Here is a 27493-nt window from a genome sequence, read left to right on the forward strand (position 1 = left end):
AGGCAAACTGGCAGAGGCGTACATTCCTGAAAACAAAGGCACAGCTTGGCAGCAACGTTGCATGATTCTGCTGCAGGTTTTTTTTTTTTTATGATGATAATAATCTACAGTGCCGTGAAAAAGAATTTGCCCCCTTCCTGGTTTATGCAAAACATTTATCCCACAATCATGCCAATTATAATTTCTCAATTTGAATAGATTTTTATTAAATTGGGGGAAAAAAAATCCCAAATTGCCCCTATGTGAAAAAGAGAACAAGAGTATTGTTGTATGCTGTTTGTATGTGTTGCTGCTCGACGTGAGTTGACGTAGCAGTCAACTGAAGGTTAGCATGTATGCGGATTTTGCAAGGGAGACTGAGAACCGACGCTAAGGAATAGTTTAAAAAGTTTGTCTCTTAACTTGTTGATGTGTTTAAAGCTCATGGGAGGGTTAAAATGACAATTTCGTAGCAGCTTAATACAAATGAGGTCTAATAATCTAAACCATTTAAAGGTAGTTTGCAGTCATTAAAAAAAATTGTCGTATGTTAAAACTCCTCCTCCTCTGACCCCATCTCATTCATCTAATTGCATTGTTAATTTATTTTTCTTCACTTATCACAACAAGACTAAAACTAGCCAATCAAAGACTGTTGCAAAAGAAGGCATGACCAAGGAATAATGTGCAATGATGCTCATCGAGGCTCGCAGGGACAGACACAAGCAGACTTCGCAAATGAGAGCGACAAAAAGACGGAATTGGAAAGCTCTCGACTTCTTGTCAAGGGGCGGTTGCAACTACCAGTGCTGACGTGACTGCTCCCATCAGGTGAGTTCATCGCCTCGCTTATGTTTTAATTGATTGTAAATTCCAAAATATACAACAACAAACTTGTAACATTTTGTTTTTGGCAATACTTCATTATGAACAAGTCACGTTAACAATGTAGCTATCTTGGCGTGGTCGCTGCGAATACGTATTCGTGAGCTGGGTGTGTTTCTTTGAGCAAAGACCAAGCGGGAAAGTGTGCGTGTGAAATGAGGCTGCGTCAAACTCTACCTTAACATGATGAACTTTCCCCAAAAAAATCCCAAATAAGGAAGAGGGCAGATACTTTTTCATGACACGGTACATGATTTCACAGATTTCTAGGGACGGACGGACGAACAAAAAGCAAGAATTGTTGAAACACCGCCGCATCAAACCCACACATGATTGACATTTTGTCCTGTCAGCGGCCTCACACCTAGACTGACTTTACAGTTCAAAGTGTTCATGGAGACTACTTGGCCCAGCCAGTGGCGGCGGCCTCTCCATTGATGTAGGCGAAGCCAGGGAAATGCTGCGAGTGCTCGTACTCGGAGTTCCTGCGCGGGACCAGGGGCGAGTACACATCCCCCGACGCCGTGTATCGTGACGAGTGCATAGGCGGGCTACCGTAGCAGCCGTTGACCGAGGACATATCCGGCCAGCGGGGGGTCACGGGCGCGGAGTGCAGTCGGGGAGTGCTGCTCATCAGACACGGATCCATGCGGGACATCTGACCATTGAACTGGTACTGTGGGAAAAAGGACAAGAAATGTTATAATGAGTCACGATGGCGTGGGATGGGTTCCCTCTCAGTGATGGTGTTTGTGAGTGCCCTGCGACTGGCTGGCGACCAGTTCAGGGTGTAGTGCGGCTTTTTCCCAAAGTCAGCTGGGAAGCCTATCCCAGCACCCTATGTAAATGACAATAAAGTTGAAGCATAAAAGTATTCATCCATGGATGATGGGGAAAAACTCCAAGGTGTTAAAAATGTGAATAAAATGTAAATTTTAAATTTTAAGAAAATTTGAGAATTAAATCAATATTTTATAAATTAATTATATTAATATAATTATTTCCATCACATAATTTTTCAGAATTAATATTGGACATGGATGTGGTTAAATTACATTCATTTTAGATCAATAGTCCATTACTTTGTCTATGACACTGACACGAGAAACAAGTACCATACTTTGTATGATAAAAAGCTTTCATTGTTTTATAATTGTCTAAGACCAGGGCAAAACCAGACTCCGTTGGAAAATAATAGCAAATTTAGAACAAACAAAGCCCAGCCTTCAGGGGGACACCAGCCTCAGTTTCTTTAAAAAAAATAATCGCACAGCCTACTGTAGCTTAAATTAGCCAAAAATGGGGAAAACCAGACTCATCATCTAAACAAAAAAATAATAATAAATAACTCACAAAATAAAGCCTAGAGAAACCAATCTTCGATTCTTGAAAAATATAAATTTAGCAAAACATAGTCTAAATATAAAATCGGACAAATCCAGACTCACTACCTTTAAAAATAATAGCAACGTACCAAAACATAGCCTAGCCGAGCTTAGCCTTAAGCAGGAAGAACCCACACTTGGTGTCCTGTGCTCTGGATTGATTCAGATAATATAAATGTAAAATGTTATTTGGATGGTAATTTCCATCTAGCTTCACGTTCAACATGTGTGCACCATGCTTTAAAATACAATTCAATAGATCTAAATTATAGTAGTCATTTTCTTAGATATAAAATGACATTGCGCAAGTTTGTAAAATGAAATAGCATTTGAAAATAGGGCTTCTCCCTGCGTTGCTATGGCGACAGATGCCAAACAGCACAGACTGTAAGCGCAAGCTGCGGCTGACTACCATATTTCGGACATTAGACAAAGTCCGACCTCTCCCAGGGACAAAGCAGCCACATTGTGCCCGATTTAAGCCCAAAAGCATCTTAATAAAGAGGAAGTACGTGTTCACGTTATCATATAAACACTACAGTCAGCTCCATTATGAGCGGTCGCCGCACGGAAAAAGACGGTCAGCGCGGGGGAGTCAAAGGGCAGAGCGGGGGGCCTCCTAGCTGAAAAGAGAGCATTGAATAACAATATTTTAGTAACACATGCATGACGATGGAATACTGACAGCTGCTTCCGCTGTGCGGACAGCAGGATTGTGGAACTTTGAGGAAGGCCCTCTCGGAAAGTTTGAAAAAAACAAAAGAGCTCCCGACACCAGTTTCAGCGATCAAAAATCGGGTGAACGTATATCATGACGGAAGACGTGTAAACATCTCAATTGACCCATGCCTGGAATTTTTCCCCAAAAATTATCATTGTTTCCACAAATGAATTGCCTCAGTCTGAGCGTGAGACTGACCTGCGCAGATGAGCGGTGGTAAGCGGAGTAGTGGAGCGGCGGCGGAATGGCGGAGTCGTGGGTGAGGCCTGGATACTGGCTCTGGATGGCGTGGGGATGCTGGTTGGGGTAGCTGCCGTAGTTGTAGCTGCCCGTGTATCTGAAAACGCAGGCAGGCATTTGAAACACGCTCATAGAGGTGTGAGAAGATACTGAAGAGTTTGACAATATGTTTGTCCCTTCTTGTTCTTTTAGTTTTTGCACATTTGTCACACTTAAATCATCAAACAAATTTAAATATTAGATAAAGATAACACAAGTAATCAAAAAATTACGTTTTAAAATGTAAGTCTTTATAACTAAACAAAAAAAAACAATTAAATTGCATTGACACAGAAATTAATTAATAAATCAACACTAGATGTTGGCGTTGAACTGTCTCGACTGATCTGATTCCACTTAAGAGACTGCATATATGAAGCTCACCTCTAAGTACAATTTCGGCTCGCAAGAGAAAAGAAAAAAAGTGACTAACTTGAAAGTTTAAAAATTCTAGGTACCACCATATTGTGATTAGATAGTAGGGAATGAGGAAATGACTCCGAACACAGCCAGATATTTAAAGGTATAATTACCCATGCTCCTCTCTGTGGGCGTAGACGGGCAAGCGATGGGCAGAGGAGGGCGGCGGTGGCGGCGTGCCGGCGGCGCTGCTGCTGCTTCTCATGCAGGACAGCTGCTGGCCGGCGTCGGGTGCGGAACCTCCGGCCGTTGTCACTGTGTATGTAAGGGACCACGTATATGACTGAACGGCGCCTGCCAGACACATACACAGAGGTTGTAAAAGTACTCACACTCTGTACTTAAGTAGAAGTATAGATACTTGTGTCGCAAAATACTCTGGTAAAAGTAGAAGCAATGTTTTAACTCCTGTACTTTAGTAAAAATAAAGCAATAAAAAAAAAGGACTGAAATGTAGAAATGTATAAAACTAACAAAGAATTTCTGCAAGTAAGACTTTGATCGCAAAAAACATTTGGCCTCTCTGACCTGTGCTGGACGGGTATTCGGGCGACGTGTCGGCTGTGGGCGATGACGATGATAAGGGGGCCGAGTGGACGGAGCGGGCGGGCGAGTAGGCGCCCGGGGATGGTGATGAAGTGGCGGTTATTTCAGTCAGCGTGAATTCTTCATCTTGTTCTGTGGAAGAGAGGACGTGAACATGCTGCACTGTCTTACTGTAATCTACTACAGGAAAGCTCAGAAATCACATGGTTGTCCATTTGCACATTGCGATATTAGGGACTAAAAATAAATAAATAAATAAATTAGAGACATAAAATAGTAATAACCTTTGTTTTTAAAATTTGCAGGGGTAAATTGAATAGGACAGAAAATATTTAAAAAAATGTAAATGTTGAAAGTATGAGTGGAAGTGACAATAAAAGAAAAAAAACTTTGAAAAGGGTAAAGAAATTTGATAGAAAAAAAAGGATGAGTAGAGGTAAAATTAATTAACAAATACACAAAGAAAAACATGTCTGTATAAGTACATAAAAAAGATACAAAAAGACAAAAAGTAAAAAACAAATATGAGGATGGAGTATGGAAAATAAATCATATTTGAAAATTTGAGAAAAATAGTCAAGAAAATATGAGGGGGGAAGCAATAAACAAACAAAAAATATGACAGAAAAAAAATGAGGAATTACATAGTACCAAAAATAAGGAAGAAATTAGGGGGAAAATAGTAAATAAAAAATTTAAGTATCAAAAGTAAATGGTAAAAGAACAAAATCTGATGGGAGGGAAAAAAGAAAATAATGTTTGGGGGTGATATCAGGAAAAGAAATATGAACAAAAAAAATAATAATAGCATAAAAATAGTAAAAGAAAGAGACTGCATAAAATCTTAAAAGAAAATAGAATTGAAAATATATTTTTTGACTATAAGTGAAAAAAAGAACATTTTCAAATATGAGGGAAAAGAGTGAAGAAAAATATGAAGGGGAAAAGCAAGCAATTCTAAATATTGGAAGTAAAATTATCAAAGAAAGAAATATAAAATAAAATACAGAGAAAAATAGTAAAGAAAAAAAATATATTTATCGAACTAAAAAAGAACATTTTTGTAAATGAAGGCAATTTGTAGAAAGAAGAACATGATGGGGAAAAGTAAATGAAGAGAAAACAACATTTCGAAAGTCGAAAATAACCACACAAGCGTTAAAGAAACAGCCCAAGGAAATTAGTTTTTAGATCCCATTTGTTTTAATACTTCAATCTCGTAAAACTGAAACTTTATTCTCAGAATATACTCCTGTGCTTGATCATGCAAGTGTGGTGGTTGTATTTCGTCATCGTCCTCACCTGTGCCACCTTCGCCCTTCATGGCCCTCATGAGGTCGTTGGCCCTCTCCTGGCAGTGCAGCGACTCCAGCAGGTATAGGACATAGTCATCAAACATGAGATGGATCAGGTGGAAGGAGCCTGTGTGACGAGTGTGTGTTATTGCCAGAGCCATCACAGCACCACCAAAACGTCGCAAATGCGTCCCGCACTTTGACATCATATCCTCCCCACGAGGGAAAGTAACTCCTGAACTAGGTTCAGAATCGCTCCCACTCCTCTGTAGGCAGTGAACCCACGCTACATTTCGGTTTAATCTTGTTACATTGCTAATTTACCAATAATGCAATAATTTACCAATAATAAAAATCAAATAATTCTTAGGGAGTAGGAAATTATTTTGAAGACAGCCCTGATTTTTCCATACTGCGGGTCAATGCCAGAAATAGGTCTAGCTGACCAGTGGGCGATGGTGGGTGGGTGTGAGCGCCACAATTGTGTCCTTGTGCATGCGTGTCCGCATGATAAACACTTGCTGACCATTCAGGGTAGTCCGGAGCAATCCTGAGCTGCCATAAAGTGGAAACACATTGGTAAACACTTCGGGGGAGGCGACAGGGTGTGTGTGTGTGTGTGTGGCTGGTGGGGGTTGTCACATTTGTTAATTATCTGTTTGTGCACATAAAGCTGCTTTACGGAAACATGGGAGCCAGCTGTGTCTTTGATATTCAAATGCCCAGGCAAAGGACAACCAGGGAACGAGAGGTCACTTTCCCTATTCATTTTACGGCACCTCAATTACCCAGGCCACGCCCACTTCACCTGCACACCAATTGGCTCGACAATTTATCTGGGTACTATCCTCATTACCAGTTGTAATAAGAGACAGCTCAACTTTCTTTGCACTTATATATATATATTGCTTCTTTGCACAGCCTGCACCTGGCATCCTGTCTGATATGGTGACCTGTCTCTATTGATCTTGTGTTTAGGGCCTGTTCTTGTACTGCCATAATTAGGGCCTCCACGCTGTCTCTGCCTTTTCCAGCCACTGGTATGTTTTCTTGATGTCAGGCTCTTCGTCAATTTGACGGTGGTACATGGCATTCGGAGGCTTGAATTTCCATGACAGTCCATCTGGATCCTTCTCCTTACTGGGCTTCCGTTGCCAGCGGCATTCACGAAGCAGGTCGTCCCTTGATGTATTCTTGGAGGCTTGTTGTTTTCTCCTGGAAAGTGTCGTGGACGCTCACTAGTCCATGGCCCCCCTCTTTCTGCTTTGTGTACGGCCTCAGGATGCTGGACTTGGGGTGACACCCTCCATGCATTGTAAGGAGCATTCATGACTTGATCTCATTGGCTTGCTTCTCTTCCAGTAGACAGGGAATTATGCCAGCAAGGTATCGGACTACTGGCAAGGCATAGGTGTTAATGGCCTGGATCGTAGTCATGCCATTCAGATGACTATTCAGAATCTGCCTCACCCTCCTTAGGTACTTGGCCATGACCGCGCTCCAAGCTGCTGCTTCATGATTGCTATTTGCCTGCGGAATTCCAAGGTATTTGTAGCTGTCCTGCACATCTGCTATTTTGCCTTCAGGTAGTTTAATCCCTTCGTTTGTGATTATCTACCCTTGCCTGGATATAAATAATCTGACTGAGCAGCTTCAGGCTTAAGCAAAACTGCAGCGGGCAAAGAGAATCTCCTTGTAAAATGCCATTTTTAATATTCACCTGTGCAACTGGCTTTGAGTTGGCCCCCAGAGCAGTAGTCCACAGCCTCGTTGAGTTCTGGATGAAAGACCTTTCATATGGTGCAGAGGCAGGTTATAGGTCAATGGTTTGGTGGAGTTGTGCCTTTCTGGGGGTTCTTCATAATGAATGCTCTCCGATCTCGATTTAGCAATTGTGTGAGGGTCTCTGACGTTAGCAGCTGGTACATTTGTACTGCCAGGTGTTCATTGAAGGCAGTAAGCTTCTTTAGCCAGTAGACATGAATCATGTTGGGCCCTGGTGCTGTCCAGCTTTTCATCTTCGACACTCTTGCTTAGTTATCTGCCCCTGTTATGATGACTGGTTCTTGTTCTGGGACGTTGCAGTGCGCTATTTGTAAACCTGCCAGCCGTTGGTCAATGGTATTGTGTCACGCTTCCTTCTTCCAGATACTCTTCCAGAGTTGCTCTTTCTCAGCCTTGGATTGGCCTGTTTCAGTCGAGAAGACCTTAGCTTAAGTCATTTACTCTTGTATTGAGTTGTTCTGCTTGTCTGGATAGGAACCCACTCTTGATGTTTGGGGGGGATGTTGAAGCCATCCTCCTAATGACCTTGTGTCCTCACGCTCTTTTGCAGTGGCATCTTTGTACTGCACATTGTACCTCAACCATCTCCAGTTCTGAAAACAACTTCTTATTACTTGATTTGAACACTGAGCCCAGAGTTTCTTGTTCAATTTGTATGTGGTGTTCCGAAGAATCCATTCCTCCCCGTCCTCTGCATGTATTCTCTCTGACTGTGGTTACAACTATAGTAGCACTCCATCTGTACCTAGTTTTCCACCCTGCCCCATGAACGCTTCGTTCTTGTCGTTGTTCCAGTAGCACATTTTTCACCATTGTGTGCTGGTTCCCCCACAACTGGCATGAAACTTGTTGACCCGTCCAAGGAATATCATTATTTGCGAGGTATCGGCGCATAGCATGAAGGGTATGTAGACCTTTCTACTCCTCATTTAATAACTTGACATTGATCAAAAGTGTTTTGAGTTTCTGGACTTTTACTTAAGCACTTATGTACAGAGTGTGAGTTCTGTGCCATCTCAGCTAGTGGTTACGGCGCCACAGGATCAGCAGTAGTAATGGCAGCTCACCAAAGCTGGGGGCGCTGTGTAGCGTCATGTCACGAATGACTCTGGTCCCGAAGCAGGACCACATCAACAGGAACTGTTGGGCCACCTTCTTCAGGCAGCCGGGCCTCTTCCCAGACACCTAGAAGGAGAAAAAGACCATTTCCATGAGAAAAGATGGGGGAAGGGTCAGGATGCCGGCATTAACCCCTCAGCCTGTGTTTGGGGCTTAACCCTCTGGGACCAGAAAACATGTCAACAAGTCAACTATTTAATTTGCCCCCGGGGACACGCCTTCCTATTGAACCATTGTCAGGCCAGGCCGAGGCGTTGCTGGGGCGACCACATTTTACAAGGCCATATCGGGCGTATAATGGGCACAAATGGGAAGCTTGTAGACATCATTAACTGGGAGGATTGCTGTGTGAGTGAGGGACAAGCAAGCTCAGAGCTGCAGGTGCCTTTTTTCAGGCCCAGTGGCTTTGCAAATATAATGTCGTGAACATGATGCATATGAATATCAAACTGTCCAGTCAACGGGCAGTGTGGTGGATGTTAGCGCTGGTGCTTCAAAGCAAGAATGTTCCAATTTCATCAATGTTTTTTTTTCCCAATATTTTTCTATACTGCTCCCAAACAGATTGTCATTTTTATGTGTCATCTTGTGTGGTTGACACTTGGAGAGTTGGACTCCCCTCAGTTCTACAACACTTCAAAATGGTATTAGTAGCTGTGAGAAACTGCAAAAAGCACAGAACATTTAAAACGAGTTTCTGTTTTTGTTTTGCGGTGATGAAAGAAATTTCAGATTTCTTGGATGCATCTTTGACGGCAATTATTTCTTCTCAGCACCTATCAAGTTGCACCAGAATGTCATATTTCCCTCGTCTTACGTTTTTACCATTTGACTGAACAATGTCCTCAAGGATGATCAGTGGGCACGGGAGGCACTTCAGTTCAGTTTCGAACTCTAGGCAAAGTTTGTGAATACATATGTAAATGCAAGTAGTTTTGTTTTTTAATTTTTTTTTTTTATGAACTTTCAAAAATCTCATAGGCTAAGTTCACATTATGTATAAGCACGACCTTCTTGATATGGTCCAAGTCTTCAAAACAGATCCCCTTCATTACTCTCTTGAGTTTGGAAAAGTGGAAAAAAAAATCCCACTGAGCCAGGTTGGACAAGTAGGGAGGTTGCTCCAGCACGACAACGTTCATCTCGGGACAGCAAGGTACATCTCTCAACTATTCTCGCTCACTGGAACGAATCAAAAGCCGCCAGGATCTTTTTGTAAATATGCCGGTTGACCAGGCCCACATTAAAGGGGAAAAATTGCAGTTTGTTTCTTGAGTTTGTAATACATCTTTCGTAACACCCGATCTGGAGCACACCTCGTATTTACTGTAATGCCCTCACATGCTGGAAAAGAGCTGACGCGCTTACGATGCATTTACTGAACAGTGGGAGAACAGTAAAACACAACACTCACGCAAGAGTTGCTGTCGGCCGAGTAGACACACATTAAGCGGATGGCTGTCATACCTTGACGACACAACGGTCCACCATGGAATCGAGCCACTCGATGTAGGCCTCGATCGGCGACTGCTCCTCCAAGAGGCGATCAAACTCCTGGTACACTGAGACAGAAGGGCAGTTGGAGGTCTTTAGACACTATTTCTGGTTTATTATTCATTAATTTGGAATTCTTGTGGCTGGTGTCGGACTGAAACCTCCTTTGTCACAATTTGATCTTTTTTTTTTAATCACAAATCTACTGTAAACTATTGGTCAGTCCGAGTTGTGGGTGTTATTATATTTGTATTACACTGGTCAACACATTTTTACATTTGTTAAATCAACTTTTTTGCATATAATAATACTAATAATAATAATAATATATTTCGTAACAGTTATGAATTAAGGGTTTAGTTCAGTAACAGGTGGAATTCTTTTCTGAAACATCATAGCTCTAAATTACAACGAATGGTAAAATCCATATTGCACTTTTATAGGTCAAACAAAAAAACAAAAAATGAAAATATCTATATAAAAAAAAAAAACAAAAAAAACCCCCAGATGTGCGAGAAAAAAAGAGTAAAGAAATTTTTTAAATCAGCGTCGAAACTAGGTTTCGGGACACATACAGCCATTTCTGATTAAAATTGGCTGTTGACCAGTGTTACTGAGCCATCTAAAGTGTTGAAAATTGTTTGCTCTCTTTGTTGATGCAATCTTAATGGTTGAAAAAACATGGGTCTCCTGAAAAGTGACAGTTTTGGAGGTACGAGCCAGCGTAATGCATTATTTTGCACAGACGGGTGGACACTTTAAAATTCGGTAGAGCAGCAGGCAGTCAGCGGAGACCCCCCAAACCAGACCTACAGTGTATGATGAGTCGCCGGTGCTCCTCCTGTGAGTCCTCCATGGTGTACAGCGTCTGCTTGGTGATGCTGTTCAGGTCCACGTTCCTCCAGTCCTCCAGCATTTGGAAGGTGATGTCGGCGCTATTTATCACGGTGCGCGATGCCTGCGGACAGCCACACGGACACTATCGCGTATCAGCACATATCCTTATCTGAAAGGCCGCGTTTGCTCATAAGGATTTTATTAAAAAGCGCTCAAGCCTCAGTACGAACCTGACACAGATGGTTTAGGGATGTTTGCCGCTTGAGGATTTGCGAGAATCTCCTGGACACTGCAGAGATTACAGGGGAATAAATAAGGAGGAGTCTGGTCTATTTCCTTTTAAAAATAAATATTAGGAGACTCCATGTATGACAATTCACTAGTGAGTTCAATCAAAAATAAAAATCAGATACGTGATCATTGAGGGACTGTATTATATATTTACAAACATTATGACTGGGTCTTCAAAAATCAACATGTTTAAGCCACTTACACTCAAATTTGATGTTCCTTAGGTTCTCCGGAAGGTCGTGAAGGGCGATTTTGAGCCACTCTTCTAATTGTTTGGCAAACTTCCGGATTACCTGCGTCAAACTGTGTCAATGATAGACAGAAAAAAAAAAGACTTAAGTATCTCATTTAAACAACTCAGATTTTCGATGAATGAACTCTGCAAATGGCTAGCTTGCAACACAAATGGTTAGCATGTCTGCACCAAGCCCAACAATTTTCTAAAAAAAAAATTAAATTCCTGCAATCACACTTCCGTTCTGATTGTCAACAAATTGTTTGTTTAGCCCATGCCCCGACCCTGTAATTAATTTCATTGGAGTCTCTTAGTTTTGATGGGGTTTCTTTGCATTGCCGACCGATCAATTGCAAGGCCAATTTAGTTCAGTCGATTGATATTATCTCTTTTAAAATCAGATTTTTAACACATGACATCATAAGACAACAATAATGACTTACCGTTCAAACAAATCTGCAAAAATTGTTCTTTTCTTTTTTTTTTTACAGATTCTTCTCAGGGTTTTAAAGTTAAACAAATACTAAAGGACAAAGTATTGTAAAATAGTCAGATGTAGGGCCGTTGTTATTGAATATTTCTAGACTGAATTATTGAGTTGATTTTTCCATCGATTATTAAAACAATTAACTAAAATTTTATTGGGCAATAGTATATAGTATATTGCAACCCCCCGTTTACTGTTTATTAAAAACAATTATTGTTGTTTATTTGGTGTTATTCAGTTATAAAAAACAAAAATCCCATAATAGGGATGGATGTTGCACTCACCAACCATTTTGAAATGGATTCAATTGCTTTTAACACAAAAGATAATCAGTTTGCTTTCATCATTTCAGAGAATAATTACTAGTGAGAGTATTTGTCGGTTATTTTTTTTTTCCAGGTATATTTTAGCATTGGCATCGTGCTAAAAATAGTTTAAAAAAAAACAAACAATCCATATTAGTCAGGCCCAAAAACTGCTCAGTGACCAGGCCCGTGTCTAACCCAAAGTCATCTGGGATAGGCTCGAAGAAAAAAAAAAATGTGTGGATGAATCTGATGAGCTTGTGCAAGTGTTCCTAATAATGTGTCCAGTGGGTGTATACAGCGGCGGTCTCCTTCTCACCTGTCAGGCAACGCTTGGAGGACAGTGGGCATGAGTACCCCGGAGATGGCCTTGTAGAGGATGGAGTCGCACACCCCGACGATGTTAACCACGGTGGGCGAGCTGAGCACGGGCAGCATGTGGGGCGGCATGCCTTGCCAGAAATGGAGCAGGAAGCTTTGGACCTACACACATACACACACAGTGATGTCCAATGTTGTTTTTGCAAGTGAAGCAGTTTGATAAAAGCTCAAAACAAAGCCTCGCCTCGTCAAAGTTGGCCCGGATGACCGTGTCCAGTATCCTCTGGCAGTGTGTTCTGTACATCATGATGAAGGTTGACACCTGTGGGCGACAAGCACAGTATTGATCGACGGAGACGCAAGGAAATGTCCCAGCAAAACAAGGAGATAAATCCCGCGCAAAGCATGGGAACGGCCGAATTGGCGTTACAGCACGGGAGCTATAAAGCAGGCTTTAGAGATCAGCAAAACAGTTCAAATCACGCCACCGACCCCTCCCCACCATGTGTGTAAAAAGGCGGACAGCTAGTGCCAGGCCTTTGTCCGTGCCGAGATCTTTTTATCTCCTCCGAAAGATTAAGAGTTAGCGAGGAGCCAGCGTATAAATCCTCCGGGTCTTTCTCCAGGACCCGAGCCAGAGGCAGCGGGCGGGGGTCTCAATCGCTAAGACTCACGCAACGAGCTTTTAAATAAAAGGACAGAGTCTTGCGTGAAAGTACAAGTACTGATTAAACGCCTTATGTAAAACTACACAAAAACTGCAGACACTGAAATGTACTTCCTGCAGGTGTAAAAGAGAAAAAAATATTTTTACTGTCAGTTACTGTATATACAGTACCTGTTTTGATAACCAAATAGCATGGCTGTGTTCATGAAATGACTGACAAAAATGCTAATGCTAAAAAAAAGAAAACTCAGTTCCAGACACTCATATGCACATTTTCCATGTCAAAAGCTACACCATCATGCCCCGCTGCTTAACTCATTCACTACCAGCGGAGTAAAAAAAAAAAAAAAAAAAAAAAAAAAAGAAATGGACCTTTGACGTCTTTAGCCGTCAATGGTAATAAATGAGTGAAAGAAAAATGCATCTACAGACACAACAATATGTGCAGTATTTCATATACATGCATGTAATTAGTTTTGTGCAATGGCATGTTTTAAATGTGTTTAAATAATGTGCTTTAATTGTATATTTTCCCTCAATGTTTTTTTTTTTATTGGATTCCTGCATGTACACTATTTCGATATCGATAAATAAATCTTTAATGTGTTTATAGTGTGCGAGAGGAAAACCACCAAAAAAAAAAAAAAACTGTCAACAACATTTTTGGTGTGACAGATGCTGGTAATTTTCAGGAATTCGCCATGAATAATTTTCGGAGCAGACAATACAAACAATTCTGCTGTCATCGTTGATAATGCGCTTTGGTTCGCATTCTGCCTTGTAAGTCCTCAAGATCTCAATCAATCAATCTATCAAAATGCCAACTGTGTTTGACTTCATCTCTATGTGTACATTTGTTTTTTCACAATGTGTCGTCATCCGTAGGGGTTATAAAAAGTAACGAGCCTATTTTGACTAAGTATGGAGAAAATGGAGGCAGCAAAAGTAAAATAGTAAACACATGACATTAAATAGGAAGTGCAAATACCTGAAAACACAACTTAAGTAAAGTAACAAAGAATTTGTACTTGGTTATTTCCCACCACTGCTAAGGACGGACTTCAAAAAAAAAAAAAAAAAAAAAAAAGAACAAATGCGTGTTTACCCGCTCCTCAGGCAAGCTGGCAGGCAATTGGAGGTCTTTGACATTTGGGAACTCTGGCAGCAGCGTCCCCAGCTTGGAGCGCGGTGAATACGCCACTGTCTGCTTGGTCACCTCCTTCTTTCCCGCCTCGTTCACCCACGCCGCACCCTTCTTGGAATACATCACGTCGTAGTACTGCGACGTCTCCTTCACCGCGATGCCGTAGTAGTGGTACCTGCACCCAGTTACATCACACTTACATGCCTATTTATCGACATACATGAACATAGAGTTACGTACAAGGAGCTGTCAGGCTATTAGAAATCATGCCACCAATTCGGTACCACCCTTGATTTGGATATTATCCTGACATTTTTACACTTAACTTAATATCAGAACCATTGATGGCTCTGTTTGTTTTATAAAAAAAAATAAAAACTAATGTGTACATGTTTATATGTATATGTATGTATGCACATATTTTAGCTGCAATGATTAATCGACAACTAATCGATTATAAAAACCGAAAATTAATTTGTTAATTAACTGCTTCGAGAGCTTACTATGCCTCGGAATTCCAGCATCTCAACAGTAAATATTTTCTGATTTGTGTAGTACTCCATGAAAGCAGATTATCTTTGTGGTGAATCAAAATAAAGTAAAAAAATGAATAAAAAAATATAAATTAAATGACTTTGAAAATTGGAAAAAAAATAAATCAATCGGCCCAAAAAACACAAAACAAAACAAAAAATACATATACACAATGAAAATAAAGCATCCTAATACAAAAAGAAAATCAAAATAATGAACTAAAAATTAAGTAAATTGACAAGCAACTTACTTGGACTGCCCTCTTGTGCCAAGTCGTCTGGTGGTTAGTGCTGGAAACTGTTGTCTGATAATCTGTTTAAAAACAAAAAGATGCTTAGTGTGGACTTTTCATAGCTGAGGCAGCGTATTGATGGTGACAGAAACATTCTCTTTATTTCTTATTGGACAGCCATAAATGATAAGTTTCCCACTATCTCCCCCCTTTTTTTGTGGCCGTCTCCAAAGGGTCGGGCCGCGGGTGGAAGAACTTTAGCAAACAGTGTCGCTCTCCATTGTGTGCCGTGAAAACAGAGGCCAAGCTGTGAACTTTCTGTCAGGCCCCCCGCTTGATAAATGAGCAGACAGGGGAGGCGGTGCAGGGCCCGCTCTCTCCACTCCTCTCCTCTCCCTCTTTTTTTTTTGTCCTGAATCAATGAAGCCTTCCTAAAGGACACCCCACACCGCTCAAGCCACTGATCTAACATTCCGCAACATCTCACCCTTCCAAATTTCCTTTAATTACACATTAATCCCGGCCCCTTCTCTTTTTCAATATCTTCCGACAGGAGCCGCCGAGGGGAAAAGCGGGGAGGGGAGGGTTGGTCGTTTTTTTTTTAGGTGAGGGGTGGGGGGGGGGGGGTCCAGCGTACGAGGGTCGGGTGGCTTTGTCAGGCTTGTGAGAACGGAGCAAAGTCGCTCATCTTGTCGGCGGGATTGAATTCTGCCGCTGGAGGCTTCACACTGAGGCAGAGTGGGGAAGCTTCGCCTGCCTCATTTAGCGCAAAAACTCATAAAGTGCCAAGCTCTGTGGAGGGCAGGACGCGGGTTCGAAAAGACATTTCGGTGAGCATCAGGATAAATCCAGAATTTTCTTTCTTACCGCGATTATGCATGAAAGGGGCCGCACTGATTTTTTTTTTAGGTCTATGTCGATTCTGATATTTGGCTGAATAAAATTGAGGTGACTAAAAACGGTTAATTTTGCTACTTAACTCATTTTCCATAAACACAATGTTAACCAGAATACTGTGTTTAGACTATTGAAGGTGCATAGAACATTTTATTGCAAAGAATTTTGGGGGGTTTGACTTCGCCTTTAATACCGCAACATTATTTTGGATGTTTTTTGTTGTCGACATAACAAAAAAAAAACTTTGAAGAGAATCAAGCAGTTGCAAAAATCCAGAAAAATAAATCCAAGATAGATGTTTGTAATTGGCCAGCAAAATTGTCTTAATTTGTTTCGAAGGATCAAGAACAAAACAAAAACATTTCTGAAAAACCTTGTAAAGCGGTGGGATATGGAAATGAGAATTTGGACAAAGGTACACATATAGGACTTGATTCGATCGTTCACGTTTGCAACTTTGGCAAGCTTGTTCAGTCTTTGCAGGTGTTTTTATTTTGATGGCTCTATTTTTATTTATTGGCATTTTTATTAGAAAACAAAAACCCCCAAAATAAATAAAAGTTTGAAAACTATTTTGACTTTATTTTGGAAAAGTCACAAAAAACTGGTAAAACTACCAAAAAAATACTTTGTGGAGAAATGGGGCACAGACCAAAGAAGTCAACCATTTTTTAACTTTTTTTTTTCTTATGCCACATTTTCCTTACTTAACTTCTCAGTCAATAATGCAAATCAATAACACAATAGGACATAAATAGGAGATGAGTATCAATATGCCATTGAATGTTTTTTTCCGTAAAGTTACCTTCCCAAAGCTGGCCGCGTTGACCGGCTGTGTGTCGTGCTTCTCGCTGAAGTCGAGGTAGTGCATGTAGAGGGCGCTTCTCGGGATGCACACGCCTTCTGCAATCTCGTAGTTCTCCTCCAGCCTGGACCACACAGCGTAAGGATAAGAATTAGAAACAGTATAAGGCAGCAGTATAAGGAGTGCTGTAATAGCATTTTACGTAGTAAAATTAATGAGGATTTTTCTTTTTAAATTCAATGCAACAAACCACGATAAAATTACAAGTTGTGCAATTTAACAAAATATTTTAGGTTTTGTTAAGTGAAAATCGGCTTTCCGCGTTTTCAATAAAGAAATAAATATTTACAGAACTATCTAAAAGGTGCACAATGTTATTTGATTTCCTTTTTTTTTTTTAAACATTTTACTCCACATTTGTACATAAAAGTGGATCAACACAGACCATTCCAGAGTGGCAGGTGTCGAATGCGGTTTGGAGGCCCTGTTATTTTCTTTTTCTTCATCTGAAATAAGGACAAAATTAATGCAACTCGTCAATGACTGTCCCCGTATTGTAACAACAATAATGTCATTTCTTGGTTGAAGTGAACGTGACATTGTTCATGTTGTGACTCACGCTCGTCGGTGGACATGTTCCCCAGGGACATGTGGCTGGAGTAACGCTTGCTCTCGCTCTCGTTGAGGCATCGCTCGATCCAGCTCTCTGCGGACAAACACACACACAGTTCAATATGACACTTGGAGAGAAATCAATGCACGTCATGTGTCTTTAACAGGGATATCCAATCTTTTCAACATATCCTAAGCAGGTTAAATGGGGTTGTGTGTGTGTGGGGGGTGGAGGGATTCTACATCGAAATTTTATCAAAACAAGAAATAAAAAAAAATACATTTAAAAATTAGAATTAGTGTGTTATCTTGTAACATAAGATGTGATATCCAGTTTAGTATAGTTTTATGTTCATTTTAATAAATGTAATAGTCATTATGTTCTATCATTGAAGGTTTAAAAAAAAATAAAAAGAAATTTGCATTAAACAATTAAGTAACAATTCAATTTTACCCCAAACCTTTAAGTTAAAAAAAATAATGAAATGTTTTACATTTTTTCTTTTCTTTTTTTTTTTTTAATAGCCAATATCTTGTAATGTTAATTAAAAAAAAAATAAATAAATAAAAATCCTGAAACCTTTTTTTCGCGACACGGCTCAGTGTAGAGTGTTAATTTCCCAACCCAGAGGTTGCGGGTTCGATCTCCGGCCCTTGGGATTGTGTCAAAGTGTCCTTGAGCAAGATACGGAACCCCCAATTGCACCTGATGCTGCGGCATCAGGAGGTGAATGCTAACTCAGTGTGAAGCGCTTTGAGGGCCTTAAGCGGTGGAAAAGTGCTAGATAAGTGAAGACCATTTACTATTTCACATTTTTAAAAAATTAAGTGACTTGTAAAGTACGTAAAAATCTAACATACATCCATTTTTTGGGGTGAGGGAAACGCTCCCTTTTCGCCGATTTATCAACATGAAGTGCATTGTGAGACTGGTTCTCCAGTACATCAGAGACTGCCTTCCTCCCACACTGGACCCCTACCAGTTTGCATACCGGGCTAACCGATCCACTGAAGACGCCATCGCCACTGCTCTGCATGTTGTGCTGAGCCACCTGGAACAACAGCAGAGCTACGCCAGGATGCATTTTGTGGACTACAGCACGCCATTTAATACAATCATCCCGGACATCCTCATCGGCGAACTGGACATTCTTGGCCTCCCGCCCCTCACAGGCACCTGGATTAAGAACTTTTTGACCAACAGACACTCGGCCCCTACATATCCTCCACCTGAACGCTGAGAACCGGTTGCGTGCTGAGCCCTCTCCTGTACGCTCTCTACACCTACGACTGCAGCCCGGCCCACTAAGACAACACCATCGTCAAATTTGCAGACGATACAACAGGGGTCGGCCTGATCCCAAAAGGAGATGAGACATCTTACAGGGAGGAGGTCCGGAGACAAACGGCTTGGTGTGAGGACATTAAACTACAGCTGAACACTGCAAAAACCAGAGCTTGTCATCGACTTCAGGAGGAACAAGACTGTACCGCCTTCCCTCTACATCAAAGGGGAGTGTGTGGAGAGGGTCCACACAGTAAAGTTCCTGGGAGTGGAGATCTCAGATGACCACTCCAGGACACACTACACCACAGCAGTGATAAAGAAGGTCCACCAGCGTGTGTACTTCCTGATGGTCCTCAGGTAATACAACTCAGACAGCAAGCAGCTGCTGGCAATCTACCACTCGTCCATCGAGAGCCTGCTGACTTACTGTGTCTCCACCTGGTACAGCGGCTGCACTGAGGCAGATAGAGTGAGGCTCCAGAGGACAGTCAAAACGGCGCAGAGGATTATAGGCTGCCCTCTCCCTTCCCTGTCGGACATCTCCACCACCTGGTGCCTCAGCAGAGCTCACAAGATCATCAAAGTTAATACTCACCCGAGCTCACACCTCTTGACCAGTTACTCTCTGGCAGGCGCTACAAGTGCATTAAAACAAAGACTAATGGACTGAAAAGGGCATTCTGATTCTGATGTATGTGCTAGTTTGAAAGTGCAATCCTCAGTGTTTTGTTTTGTTTTAATGTATAATTCAATTGGGAGGGGCACAATAACGAAGCCACTTTTTGATGAATTGAATTGAATTGTTCTCAAATTTCCCCATTGTGGGACTAATAAAGCACATCTTTATCTTTACATCTTTACTAATTGCATCTGCCAAGCTGCTGCTTGTTGTCAACTAATATTCACTTAAATCTGCACTTTTAGGTCAGAATAAAAAATCGATTTAAAGACGGTTCGTATTTCAAAAAACTCATAAGTCGAATGACTTGTATCTCAAGGCACAACAACAACAACAACACTAGAAGCAAGCAGTTGTCAACTAGTGCACAGTTTTGCCTTGCCAGTAAAGTGTAGTTGTTTTAGTAAACTAAAAAATGCTGGCTTGTTTTCCAAACCGACTCACTGGATAGCTGAAGGGGTTACTTTAACCCAAGGCTGGGTTAATTATTTGGTTCCACCCATTTTGGGTTACTTTTTCCCCATCAGTTTAAAGAGTAGTTGTCATACTAGTGAGGACAAAGAGCAGATTACTATATGGACCTTAATCTGGATATCAAGGATATGAAATGATGCTCAAACAACTTGCCATTGAGCTGTTTGAGCATGTATTCGATGCACGAGCATACAACTAACATGGTCCTTAAGATGGCAATCAAGGATGTGGTGTAAATGCTCACATTGCTAGCCACGGCTCTATTTGAGGGGCTTTTTCATCCACACGGCAGGAATCCAGCCAGCATTGTCCCACCCCCCTGCGACCCTCAGGACCCCATTATCGCCTCCCTCCCGGCCTTCCTCCCTCGGGAGAAGATGACGACGGAGCACCCCGGCTTAAAAGAACCTGCGCACATTTAGTGAGGAGGCCATTGTGCCTGTTTTCATTTCCAGCTCAACTGGTGTGAGTGTGTTCGTGTGTGTGTGTGTGTGTGTGTAAGCGCTTACAGAGAGGCTTACTATTGGAATTCCAAAAAACCTAGAAGTATTAAATTAATTAATCAGCCTATAGAGACTTTGCTTGGTGTTTATCAGAAGAACATTAGCATTTTAATGAGAGTTGGCCCAAGGCATAAGCCAACTAAGCACTTGCTTAGAGCCCCACGACTACTAGGGGATCCCCAAGCGCAATGAAGGGTCAGCCTGGAGGAGTAATTAATTATGGTTTTAAATTTTATTTTTGAGTAGTATTGAGGAACACAAGTAGCATAAAAGTCAAATGTTTGGATTAGGTCACTTTTTGAACTAGTGTTTGTCCATTTTTACAGTTTTAAGACCTGTCTATTGAACTTTACATAAACAATGAAATCGCTCCAGACCCCCATAAAACGATAACGATGTGTTTAAAAAAAAAAAAATCACTCTCGTAAGTACTGTAGTTCCAATAGAGAACCAGCAATAAGAGAATTTAATAGAATGTGAAGATCCTTGGCCACCACAAGAATAATGCAGTATAATAAAATTATTTATATATATATATATATATATATATATATATATATATATATATATATATATAATTATGTATTATACATACAGATATGCATGGAGGGGACAGTCACAACTGCTCAGTAAGTAGCAGTAAGAGTTGTCGTTTTTCGCATAGGATAAGGAATAAATGTTTGTAAATACTGATATTGTCTAACATGTGTTGCTGAACAGTGTGTGTCAAAATATAAGTTGTTTAAAGTTTTATAACACCGGCACGTGCTCGTTTCATTAGTCTGTCTACTACATGAAGTTTCGAATTATGTATTAGCATTAGGATAACTAATTTTTGTAAAATAAAGTTATGTGGTTTAGGGAAATACACATCATGAAATGATGTGTTTAATTTTTAATTCTACAATAAACTTTTGTTGTCGCATTACAATGTCGTTGTTTTTGAAGCGAAAAGTATTCGACCAAGTCACATGTTTACAGTGACTGCATTCTACTCTGGTTGAGTTTTGTTCATTTTAGTAGGCCTTGATAGTCTGGATCCCACTTAGTGCTTTATCATTTGGAATGTTATGCAACTCAAGTGTTTGCCTGAGTGTATGAATGATCACTACTCAATATTATTGGCAGAAATACAGGGAGCCAAAATATAATTTTGCTCAGGGCCACATTGATGTGTGGACCATTTTAATGAGATACAAGATTGCAAGGCTCCCCCTTTTCTTCCACACTAACACTGATAGTATGTGACAAGCACAGCAGCCGTTGTTGGGACACACCGTTGGCAAAAAGGGAGGGGGTCACAGTGATTGAAAAGTGTTTTGGGAGTGTGGTGGACGGAGAATATAGGATGAAGGCAAAACGCACGAGCGTCCCAGCAGGGGACAAACATGACAAATGTTATTATTGTCATCGTCATTATTTGTCGTAATTGTAGTAGCTGTACAATTATCGCGGGGGATGTTCCAGACCCATCGATTTTAGAGAGACTGTAGAAAAAAAAAATCATTGAGATAGTTTCATCCATTCATCTATTCTTTAGCGCCTCTTCTCACTCTCTCTGTGTCGAGAAATGGGAAATGAAAACACACTGAAGCTGAATGACAAATTCAGATTTGCAGAAGAATGTCAAAGTTTTAACTGATAGTTTATATGTGCCAAATAAGCACGAGGTCAACACATAAAAAAAAACGCATGATAACGTGAGGGTGCAATGATGTACCCTGGGAAGATTGTAGCGGCAGCATTGCCGCAACATTAGATGCACTTGTGCAATTGAATGCAGGGGTGGACCTACCCTACGTAAGACCCATCCCCATGCCCACCATCAGAACGATCCATTAAATGCACTACAACTTCAGTACACAACTTCAAAATGGCGACCAGCTTCAACTCTTCAACCTGCCCAAATCTAATATTCAACACAATTTGCTTGGTGAAAAAAAGCCTTGGCTACATGTAACCCAATTTGCTCAAAATCCACACCATCTTTGTTAGTGGGTTGGGAAAGCAACGCAGCATTTTTGAAAGTGCACACTATAACAATGCGCTTTCATGTCATGTAAGACATTGTTTTGATTGTTGCACATCAAGACAATTGTTATCTTTGAGGAAATCCTAAATAGCACTCACATCTGTAATTCTGGACCAAATTTCGATATTGTATTAATATATTATTGCTCCACCCATTTTCTTTGGTCCTTCCATGTCATGTTTGTCCACTAATTCAGACAAAATTAAGGACATTTGGGCTGGTGTTTTTGACGTTCCAAATATTCTTACATTTCCTACAACTCTACATTTTCCACAAGGGGAAAAACATTCAAGTGAAGGTGACATTGACAGAAAAAGTTCCTCATCGCTGAAATAATTTTGCTCGACCCTACCTCCTCATGGTCTCACACTGTTCAAAATTCAAAATTTTCACAAAATGTAGCCGATCAGAGTATTATTCGTCAAAATTCTGAAAATGATCAGATTACCACTAATTGTACATTTTCACAATAAAAGGCACAAATTAGTGGATATTTTACACATATGAGATTTTCTTTTACATTTCTAAACTGTTTCTAACCATTCCGACTTGAAACTTTTCAGCTTGTTCAGGACGTGGATGGAAATACCGTAGCACATTTCCACATTCAATGAGCACATATTGAAAGAAAAAAATTCTAAACGAATAGCGATTTGTCATATTTACTTCCTTCGTCATTTCTGCATTGATTCAAACTATTCTAACTTCCAATTACTGAAGTGATATTAAACACATTCAAGTCTAAATTCCTTGATCAATGCAAAGCTGCAAACAATTCCAAATTCATGTCTCACTTTCCGCTGACTTTGGGCAAGCGACTGAGGCACACAGCGAAACTCATGACATCCAAGAGGGCCTTCTAACGGGATGTGAAGGAACGCACCATAACTGCGAGGCAACATGGCAATATTCTTGAGCACTGTAACCGCAACATCAAAATATGCTTTCTTTTCATTAAGCCAAATTATTAGGTACACCCACGCACAACCAAATTGGCGCCAAAGAACTATAGCATGAGTGGTTGTACAACATAGATGAACACAATGTATTACCTCATCCCACTGTTTTCAATGAGGCACAATATGCACTCCAAAAAAAGTGGTTGTAGCTTTGGTTGTAGTTTTCAATCCTGCATACGCGCTGTGGAAATGTTTTCAAGGATAAGAACTGAATTTAGATGTTTTATTTTTTTTTAAAAACCTAATCGCCAATTTTGAACTTTAAAACATGTTTTTTTTGCCCCCCTCTGAGAAAAAAAAAATTTAAAAAAAAAACAACTAGACATATGCCAAATAGCAGCCCGCAAACGGGTATTGATTCAAACAAATCATTACTTTTTTAATTGAGATTGTCTGAGAATTGGTGATTTTATTTCTCATATCCCACTACAAAAGAAAAAAAAGAAAAAGCAAGCAACAAACCAGAGTAACTCAAAGAATAAATTTATTATACATTTTTTTCCAAATATAACAAATGTTGGAAAATTACTCCTGAATTGAGATTTGAGGGGGGAAAATGCATCCCAAGTTTGTACTTCTCCAACAAGAAAGAAAATTGTTGAAAAGAGAACTCTTTATTTTTAAGACAAACATTTTAGATTGCAATCTAAAACGGTACGAGGATATTAAAGCTACAATTGAGGTTGGAGACACACCACGGCTGACCAGAGCATCCTCCGAATTTTCTATGACAGCCAACCAAACAAGACGAAGCCTGATTCATTTTTTCTGACTTAACTGACACACCAAGTGGGCCACAATATTAGGTATAGCGGGACTTTTTTTATGAGACTTATTACAATATCCAAGCAAGTCTAAATTTACAGTTGCACACCTTTACTGTTGTGTCGCAAACATGCAGGAAGAGATGAAGATTAAGAGCAGGAAGAAGAGGCAGAGAAGGTTCCCAACTAAGAGAGAGACTAGATGCCTGTGAGTATTATGCTACGGAGTAAAAACTGAGGAATCCTTTAATAAGTACTACTTACGTAAAGTGTAAAGTGTTGTCTTTGAAGAATGTCGGGAGGCCAAAATTGGTCAAAAGAGTTGCTATAGAGCCTCCCTATATCACAAACTTTTCAGCCTGGAATGTATCTCCCTATATAAACAGGGGTTGACTATAATGCACAATTTTTGATTGACACTATCAGGAGAGCTATTTATTGAACAATTATGGTCATTTTAACAATTGTTCTATAACACAAGACAGATTTTGATCCTAATAAATGAGCAACACGCTAGAAACATCTCTCAGTTTGATGTCACCCAAATACAATCAATAAAAATCTCTCTGCGTCAATCAAAAGTGAGCGTTGTATTGGATGTCGGAGTTGGGTTGTGTAAGTTCAGTTTAAACAGCCTTCTTCATGCTAATATGCTAATTGATGTTCCACAACTTTGAATCAAGCCTTGTTTTTCCATCTGTGCAATACCACAAACAATCGCAAGCCTCCAGTACAATAGCAGATTGTGATCTTATTTGATCGTTAGAATTTGATTAAATTCAAAAATTCCAAAAAGGGAGGCGGTGGGGTTGTAGGGGGGTGAATGGTCAGGGGGGTAAGAAGAAAAAAAAGCGAAAGCAGCTGAAGTGAAGCTAATTCTCCACACAGGCTTCATTTGTCTCGGGGGAAGATAAGTACGGGACGGAAATAATTGGATTAAAGTCGATCAACAAGTGGGACGGATGTTCACACATTTCTGAACACACACTGTGGACTAAGTGACCCGACACACACGGCTGGCGTGCACCTGCATGCTCAATCACAAAATGTCTTTCAATGGAGGGAATTACACTGGACTTGCACTATTAATTTTATTGATACATAAAGTCGGGTGGCAAAAAAAAGAAATTCACTGACTTTATTCAACTTGAAATGTTTGTTGGCATGACATTTGACTTGTGTCACAGATGCTACTTTAATTCGATGCAGTTTAAGTATAAAAAAAGAAATTTTTTTTAAATGGCTGAATAAATGTAAATAACTCAATTATTCTTTTCAAAACTAAACATATTCCTAACAAGCGTTTTCTGAAATTCCAAACTTTAACATGTAAAAAGTGACCTATACTTGGACTTTTGTTACTGATGCTAATTTTCCCTTTAACACTCAATTTTAAAGATAGATTTTTTACATAAAAGTAAGAATTAATCATATAATTTTATGGCAAACAACTTACTCACCCTATTCTAAACATCGGCTTTTTTTTTAGAAAAAAGGATATGGCATAAGATTTTTCTGATGGTACTTTAGATTTTTTTTTTTAAACAAAAGCTGCTGAATGACCAAAATTGACCATACATTGAATTTCTTTCGGTTCATTAAATTAGAGTGTTAATTAAAGAAGCAACGTAAAATAATTTTCTATTATTGGAATCCTCATTTAAACAAAAAAAAATTAAATGCATTTAAATGATTCACCACCTTATTTTCCCCTACAGATAGTTTTATCTTATTTATTCTTAAAGATATTGTTTCACTGATTTACAATTCTGAAATTTAAGAAAAGAAAAATTATGTTGCAACAAATTAAAAAATAACCTCATGTAAGCAGTTAAGTGGCCAGCCACTTAAGAGACAATATAAAATGGAATTGATTCAAATCTCTAGCTGAATTGAAATTTGAAAAAATTTTCCCCCAATTCTGAACTTTTGTTTATTTACTGCATGTTTCCCGCAAAACTTCACCCAACTCAAAAATACAAAAACAAGAGAAAAAAGTAACTAGACATACGCCTAAGGATAATATAAAATAGAAAAAATATATATCATTCATAAACAAATATACTTTAAAAGTGAAAAAAAAATAGTCCAGAATTTATTTTTTCCCCTTCAATGGTCCCAAACTTTGAAATTTTCCAAACAATTAAGAATTTACCTTTAACTCTTTCAATACATAATAATAACTTAAAAAAACGGACTAGACAACAAGCCAAAGACAGCCATTTATAAAAACAAATTAATAATTTACTTGGGAAAAGAAAAATATTTTTTTAATTTTTTCCTATATTAGAAAATGTTCACTCGTATTAAACATTCCACAACGGAAAACTTTAGCAGAGAAAGTAGCCACAACTCTTACTATATTGTTTAAAAATACAATTAGACATTTTAACTAAACATGTCTAATTATTAAAAAAAAATAAAAATACAACAAAAATAGATTAGAAAATATACTAGTAGTTGTTATTTTGAGAAAATCCAATCTGCACCGTCCTATTTGAAATTCTTCCTAAAAAGTGAAGTATTCAGCTGAAACGAGCAGCAACTCTACACTTTCAAAAATAAGAAAGAATGTGAGCCAACTATAGACTCATAACAGCAAGCAACTACAAAAACAAAAATCTGAAATGAATTACGAATTTTTTGCTCTTTGCTCCTACTTTCCCCAAAAAAACGAAGAAGCAATCTGAAAACAGCAACAACCAAAAGCCCGACTTCCCTGTCTTTCAGGGCTCTTCCCTTTGGGAACTTCCCCAAAGCGCTTGACGCGAGGCCCGAGGCGACCTGGAGGCATCCCACTGACCTGTGGAATCCATGTCAGGCTCCTCCAGCAGCCCGCAGTGCATCCTCTTCCCATCCAGCACTCCTCCGAGTAGAAAACGGCTGCCACTATCCCTCCTCCTCCTCCTCCACCTGCTCTCTATCCTCGCCGTCTCCGTGACCACTGGCCGCCGGAGGGAAGATGCTGAGGCTCTGAGTGGACGAGAGAGAGAGAGAGAGTGAGCGAGAGCGAGTGAGGGTACGTGGGTGGGGAATGGTGGGGGTACCGTGTGTGGGAGGGTGGGGGCTGTTTTAGAGGGTCCTCCAGAAATCCAGTGGGGGCAAAGGCAGAGCCGTCAAAATGTTTGCTGATGTTTCATGGGAAAGGGGGCTGATTTTTATAGGAGCCCTGATGGGGACATGTCATTGATAGGCTTGCGGGGCTGATGAATGGCCCCCGAGTCAGATGGGGATGTGGCAAGGCTCACTGGAAGTCTTTTGTGGGCCTCTTTTGAATAAGAAAAGCTCCCCTCCCAAGGAAAAAAAAAAAAAAGCAGGGAGGGGGGACGGTGAAGGCGGGGTGGGCCACCCCATCCTCCATGATGGCATTTCATAAGCTTTCACACCACACACAGCTCTCACTTCCAAAGTATCCGAATGTGGTTCCTCACGCATTTCCAAGAACTGAATTTGAAAACAAAAACACAAGGACGTCTAGTTGAGTCACTCAGTGGTTACATTTTGCGATACACTACGTGT

The 27493-nt window shown here is 40.1% G+C and overlaps 1 protein-coding gene across 2 annotated transcripts; it reads right to left on the reverse strand.

The window, feature by feature from the left end:
• Positions 1-668: 668 nt before the first annotated feature.
• rfx4 (regulatory factor X, 4) lies at positions 669-26899 on the reverse strand. 2 transcript variants are annotated; one of them, XM_088298383.1, is made up of 18 exons: positions 26778-26899; positions 17283-17369; positions 17109-17169; positions 16664-16787; positions 14980-15041; positions 14157-14370; positions 12629-12706; positions 12383-12546; positions 11239-11339; positions 10976-11034; positions 10722-10866; positions 9882-9976; positions 8363-8480; positions 5518-5637; positions 4198-4347; positions 3783-3924; positions 3169-3307; positions 669-1540 (listed from the first exon to the last, which is right to left on the reverse strand). In XM_088298383.1, exons 1-18 carry the CDS (start codon positions 26818-26820, stop codon positions 1265-1267), a joined length of 2178 nt encoding a protein of 725 aa, XP_088154509.1. In that variant the 5' UTR covers positions 26821-26899; the 3' UTR covers positions 669-1264. The 2 variants fall into 2 exon arrangements, with proteins under 2 accessions (XP_088154509.1, XP_088154508.1); XM_088298382.1 differs by having other exon boundaries at positions 3783-3963.
• Between the last annotated feature and the right edge of the window lie 594 nt (positions 26900-27493).

Source organism: Idiotropiscis lumnitzeri, chromosome 6 (genome assembly GCF_059441095.1).
Source record: "Idiotropiscis lumnitzeri isolate Australia: NSW breed Sydney's pygmy pipehorse chromosome 6, RoL_Ilum_1.0, whole genome shotgun sequence".
Lineage (NCBI taxonomy): Eukaryota > Metazoa > Chordata > Actinopteri > Syngnathiformes > Syngnathidae > Idiotropiscis > Idiotropiscis lumnitzeri.